Source organism: Cynoglossus semilaevis, chromosome 8, assembly GCF_000523025.1.
Source record: "Cynoglossus semilaevis isolate Cse_v1.0 chromosome 8, Cse_v1.0, whole genome shotgun sequence".
In the NCBI taxonomy this organism is placed as follows: Eukaryota; Metazoa; Chordata; class Actinopteri; order Pleuronectiformes; family Cynoglossidae; genus Cynoglossus; species Cynoglossus semilaevis.
In genome coordinates, this window is record NC_024314.1 from 29156857 (window position 1) to 29163182 (window position 6326).

At 47.4% G+C, this 6326-nt stretch overlaps 1 protein-coding gene across 1 annotated transcript in view; it reads left to right on the plus strand.

The window, feature by feature from the left end:
* LOC103383061 (uncharacterized) overlaps nt 1-1733 on the plus strand; it is a 3888-nt gene extending 2155 nt beyond the window's left edge. Inside the window, exons 3-6 of the mRNA XM_025057185.1 lie at nt 135-441; nt 814-1043; nt 1129-1253; nt 1347-1733. Coding sequence (XP_024912953.1) covers nt 135-441; nt 814-1043; nt 1129-1253; nt 1347-1557 — 873 coding nt within the window. The 3' untranslated portion in view covers nt 1558-1733. The remainder of the gene's footprint in view (nt 1-134; nt 442-813; nt 1044-1128; nt 1254-1346) is intronic.
* Nucleotides 1734-6326: the final 4593 nt, after the last annotated feature.

Consider the following 6326-nt stretch of genomic DNA (forward strand, 5'->3'; position numbering starts at 1 on the left):
CAACCGACCAGGCTGTAAACAGTCGTTCTCTTCACCACAGACATGTCGTCTGTCTGTTGGCTCTGGTCTCTGCTGCTCTGCTCTCTGACCTCTGCTCACGGTGAGTTCACTGTCCCTCTGTCTGTGTCTGTCAGTTGACCACTGGTCCCAGTGAAGAGTCGTCACCGACACTGACTCTGACGTTCTTCTTCACAGCTTCAGGAGGACGGTGGAACTGCACTGAGTCCCTGCTGTCAGGAGTCCAGTGGGTCGATGCCGGGGACGGTCACGTGGTCGCCATTGGTCAGAACCAACAGGCGTTCAGACTGACTGGATCAGGTTGGTCCAACCTGGGCTCACGGAGGCTGGAGCACGTGACGGTGGGCGCCGCAGGAGTCTGGGGAACCGACGAGTCCAAGAGAGTCTACAAATATATCTCTGACGACTTTGAACACGTCCCAGGTGAATCCCAGCGTCCTGCTGCTGTGACCGACGTTTGACCACAGTGACTTTCTTCAATTCCTGTCAACAATTCAGTGTCTTTTTAATTTGAAATCATTTTTGAGTATGTTTGGAATCACTGGTTTAGAGGTGCAGCTGAGTTGGGGGTGAGGGGTCGGTGCTTGAAAAGAATAATGTTGAAAAAAAAAACCTCAGAGCTGCTGTCAGTCACACCTGTCTTAAAGTTTCACTTCTAAACTAACTCATCGGTCTTCACCTGGTCTTCACCTGGTTTTTACCTGTACCTGGTCTTTACCTGGTTTTTACCTAGTTTTTACCTGGTTTTTACCTGGTCTTCACCTGGTTTTTACCTGGTCTTCACCTGGTCCACAGGTATGATCTTGAGTCAAGTGGACGCCGGTGGAGACGGTGCGGTCGTCGGCATACGCCTCGGTTTCTTTGGCTTCAACTCCATCGCCTGCCTGAAGAAAAGCTTTTCCACGTCCGTCGTGGGCGATGGTCAGCTGCAGTGGAAGACGGACTCGATGTTGATGAAGTACATCAGCTGTGGTCCACAGCTGGGCTGCTGGGGGGTCAATATGAACAGGATCTACTTCACAGAGGTACGTAGGTCACTGAAGGGTCACAGGAAGTCCAGGAAGACGAGCAGCTGGAATCACATCAACACTTTTCTTCTTCTGAATCCAGAGTTTCTCACCCACAACCTGTGAATCCCAGGGATGGAGACATGTGCCGGGGCCAAACATGAACATGATCAAAGTGGGGAGAGACGGAGAGGTGTTTGGACTGTCTGAAGGATCGGTGTTCAGGAGGTAATACTCTGCTCCTGACAGTTCACGGTTCTGTGGTTCTGTGGTTGAACTCAGTCCAGATCTAAATCATTCTTCTGACTCGTGTTTCTGCAGAACTGGTATAACCTTCTACAACAGAGAAGGCAGCGGTTGGGAGAGAGTCCATCTTAGTTCAGGTCAGGACGTCAAACACCTGACCTATGACCAGGATCAACTCTGGGTCGTGACCACGGACAGTCTTCTTCTGAAGTGCTCTGGAGCTCGGAGCAGCTCTGTGTTGATGATGATTGTCGGTTCATTAATTGTTTCACTTTTGTTCCACTGACTCCTTCATGTGTAAATAGACTGTACAGAAATTATTATTTTATTTTTTAATCAAATGTATTTATGATTTCTTCAGTGTCCTCATGTTTTCAAAATCACTGCACTCATTAAAAGTCAAAATTAATTATTATTTGATGTTGTTGTCGTAACATCCTTGTACATGTACAACTAAAAGGTGACATTATGTAAATACATCAAACGTAATCAAACAAGAAGGTTAAAAAAACGGCCAACAATAAAGAGTACAACACTGCCATCTTGTGGTCAGATGAGGAGCTGCGCTCCGGGCTCAGACGTGCTCGTCGCTCCGGGATCTGCTGCCTCTTCCTCTCAGCAGCCTCAGCAGCTGATCTTCCTCTCCGCCTCACAGCCAGGCTGACGGTCGCCCCCCCCTCCCCGCTCAACAGGAACATTTTTCAGACTAATATCGTCACCCCCTCGCCCCCCCCACAGCCTGACGCCCTGCGTGTTCTGGAATAAGCCTCTCTGCTCTGCTCGCGTGGATGAGGATCCGCGGTGAAGTGGAGACCGAGAGCCTGCCTCCGTCTGCAGCTCCGCGCCAGGTGAGACACTTTGTCACCCATTTACTGGAAGGGTCTGCGGCATTACTTCACCGGCTGGGCGGTGAGCCGCTAACACGGAGCGGCGGGGGTGAACCTGAGCTGGTGCAGGAGCTGGACCGTCCCATTGTTCCTTCACACTTTTATTTCTAAGGGCGTGACTGGCGTTCATAAATCAGGCACCTCTGCAAGGTGGGGCTCGAACAACCGAGCCGCTGGACTTATCGGTGCCGGGACTCGACCTCCGTGTCTCCGTGTGTGAGTTTCCGTCAACGAGATTGAACTGTGTGAAAATACAGACTAATTGGTCAAAGCTCTACAGTGGCGCTCCTAGCCTGCCTGGAGCCCGGGGCAGAGGAGGCCCCGCCCCTCCCCTGTAGAATAAAAGTTTGATCAGCGGAACTTCTTCAACGGTAAAGATTTCTCTGGACCTCAGCTCACACACACGAACATGACGTCATCGGGCTAGTCACGGTTAGGTTACTAGGTTATTTATTGAAGTGAACCATAACATAAAACACACGCATGAGTGTTTTTAACTTCAAATATAAAACATTTACAAAGTATTTGTAATGAAATATATCGATCTTCTAGTTTAAATTCACCCTCAGTTGACTGACCCCTGGTCCTGTTTAGTTGTACTTTACTCACAGGAATTGAAGAGAGTCACATGAACAGCTTTTCTTTTTTTTTTAGTTTTTATTACAGACACTATTTTTCCAGTAAACGTGATATTAATGGTCAAACCAGTTGAATGAAAACTGGGAACATTTTCCAGGACTTCCTACTGATCTCTAACGTCACATCCATGGGCCACAGCCCAGTAGTTGGGCATCATTGCCATGAACAATTTATCAGGCCAGATATTATTCAGCTGCCTGTCGCAGACAACACTGTCCTCCTGCTGACCACGCTCAGGTTCACACCCATCCATCCATCCATCCATCCATCCACCCATCCACCCATCCATCACACAGAGCTCAGCCTCTGTGACGGACGGATGGACGGATGGATGGACGGATGACTTTGTCTGATTTTTGTATTCTCCCTGGATTACAGCCTCAGGCTGAAGGCCTCTGAGCTCCTGTTCTCATCACACCTTCACATACGTCAGGAGGCTACATGATTAACTGGTGTCATTAGCAGAGAAGCTAAACCTGTCTGGTCTGTGAAGGTCTTCTACCTGCAACCACAGAGTTCACAATTCACTTCTCCAAGTCCTGGTCTACAGTCCAGGACTACAGTCCAGGTCTACAGTCCTGGTCTACAGTCCTGGTCTACAGGCCAGGTCTACAGACCAGGTCTACAGTCCAGGTCTACAGTCCTGGTCTACAGTCCTGGACTACAGTCCTGGTCTACAGTCCAGGTCTACAGTCCAGGTCTACAGTCCAGGTCTACCAAAACATAAACTGCAGTTGTTGAATTTGTGGGAATTTTTAGAAAATTACTGTAAATAATATTTTGTTCTAAAGAAAACTCTATTTTCTAATATAAACTTCTGTCGATTTAAATAAATCAGAATCAACAAAACTTGACTTCCCTCTAAACTCTAACTCTTCTATCAGTGGAGAACAGTGCCCCCTGTAGGAGTGGGCTCCTACAGAGTCACTCGGTGCAGTGTGGAGGAACCTGCTGCTTCGGTGTTAGTTGGTTGGCAGTGAGTTGGTCCAGCGGTGAGTGCTGTCGCTAGTTAAGATCGTAAAATGAATTAAAAAAGTTGCTGGAACTGTTTTTATTTATTTTTTATTTCCATGTCTGCGTTCATAAACCACCAGTTGAGGTGTTTATAGTTGTCTGCCTCAAATACTGTTCAATATCTGACGGTTATGTTGATTTACCGGTTAGTAATTAAGGGCCGCTAATGCTAATGCTAATGCTAATGCTAAGTGTAGGCCGGAGCATCCACTGTGAGTTGTTTACCTTTTGTATCTCCAGTTTGTAGATATTAATGAACTAAGGTGTGTTTAAATTAACTATTCTTTACTGGTTTATTGATTATTGTATCAAATTATATTCTTATTATCTGTTCGTTACGGTTTCAGAACCACGCACACACACATACAGATATTTACCGGTACACTTCCGGTATTGGCCAGTATAGGTACGCCGACCGATGCCCCCCGGTGGCCACAAAATATAAATACCAGCAATTCATACAGTCATACAGGGCGCTGTCATGATGGGTTTGTTTAACTTATGTTCATTATATTCAGTAGAAATGTTATTATAATGATATAATGATGCTGTGAGTTCTACCATGAAGAAATCATTATTTTAATCTGGTACCAAATATCTGTCAAAATCAAATGGTGAAATTCATTAACAAAACCCAGCCCTACTTTAAACCGTAGTGTGTGTGTGTGTGTGTGTGTGAAGGTGGACTACAGGGACAGATCAGTCAGACCTGCTGCGTCGGCTGTTTCTTTTTATAATACACATTATGAGCCGGTCCGACTCCACAGGGTTCTGTAGAAACTGTAGACAGATCAGTGTCACTGAGGTCAGTCGATAATCTACATTTAACACACAGTACCAGACAGTACCAGGCAGTACCACACAGTACCAGACAGTACCAGGCAGTACTAGGCAGTACCAGGCAGTACCAGGCAGTACCAGGCAGTACTAGGCAGTACCAGTCCCAGACAGTACCAGACAGTACCACACAGTACCAGGCAGTACCAGACAGTAACAGGCAGTACCAGACAGTACCAGGCAGGACCAGGCAGTACCAGGCAGTACCAGACAGCACCAGACAGTACCAGGCAGTACCAGGCAGAACCAGACAGTACCAGGCAGTACCAGGCAGAACCAGACAGTACCAGGCAGTACCAGACAGTAACAGGCAGTACCAGACAGTACCAGGCAGGACCAGGCAGTACCAGGCAGTACCAGACAGCACCAGACAGTACCAGGCAGTACCAGACAGTAACAGGCAGTACCAGACAGTACCAGGCAGTACTAGGCAGTACCAGGCAGTACCAGGCAGTACTAGGCAGTACCAGTACCAGACAGTACCAGACAGTACCAGGCAGGACCAGGCAGTACCAGGCAGTACCAGGCAGTACTAGGCAGTACCAGGCAGTACCAGGCAGTACTAGGCAGTACCAGTCCCAGACAGTACCAGACAGTACCAGACAGTACCAGACTTCCAGGAAATGACTTGTTACCTTTGGACCTTTTTTTTGGGGCTGTAGAACCGATGTTCTGAGCCGTTCCTCAGGTCATTCGGTACCAGGCTGCAGAGGTAGATGAACGTGGTTATTGTTTTGACTGAAAAATGGTTCAATTCCCTCCTCAGTGCTGACGTCACTGTCATGTGACGTGTCGCCACAAACAGCAGGTCAGAAATTTAAGGTGGACTGAAGAACTATTTAGTTTCAGTGTTCTGTTTCTGTGAAGTTCCACTCCAGACTGGATCTAGATCTGACCCAGTAAAGGTCAGCGACCTCTGGTCTGGTCCCATGTTGACGTCACGTGCTGACGTCTGCTAATGTATCACCCACACACAGATACATGTGGATATGGATTGTGGGTCCGCGGGGACGGATCAGTCAGACAGCCCGTATGGGCCACAGACCTAATCGATGATGTCATAGTGCCCTCCCTGACTGCCAATGAAATGCTAATGCTGCAGAGAGGAGCACAAATGGAAACAGTGACGGTTCCCTCCTCCACGAGGAACCAATTCAGGAGTCAGACTAACAGTACCAGGAACCGATCTGTATCAGTACTGGTGTCTTGTGCCTTCACTGTAATCAAAGTCCTGTGAAAATGATTTATATATTATAGTGTTGTACGTAGTGCCACCTAGTGGTGAACCGGTGAAATGACTTTTTTTAAAAAATGACAATCAGTTCCTGGTACTGTTCCTGCCTGCTCATTTACATGAACAAGTACCAGTGCAGTACTTTTCAATAAGTCCTCCCATATTTTATAAGTCCAGAATGTTTACTCCTTCAGTGTCGTTGTTGTTGTTGTTGTTGTCGTCGTTGTTGTTGTTGTTGTTGTCGTTGTTGTTGTTGTTGTCGTTGCCGTTGTTGTTGTTGTTGTTGCCGTTGCCGTTGTTGTTTACACGGTCATGGAGTCCGTCTGGTCCTCAGACGACCTTTTAGAGGAGCAAAGAGTTCATGGAGCTGGTACTGAACTGATGACAGCTGCAGTATTGACTGTGGCATGTGATCTGACTCTCTCTCCCTCCCTCTCTCTCTCT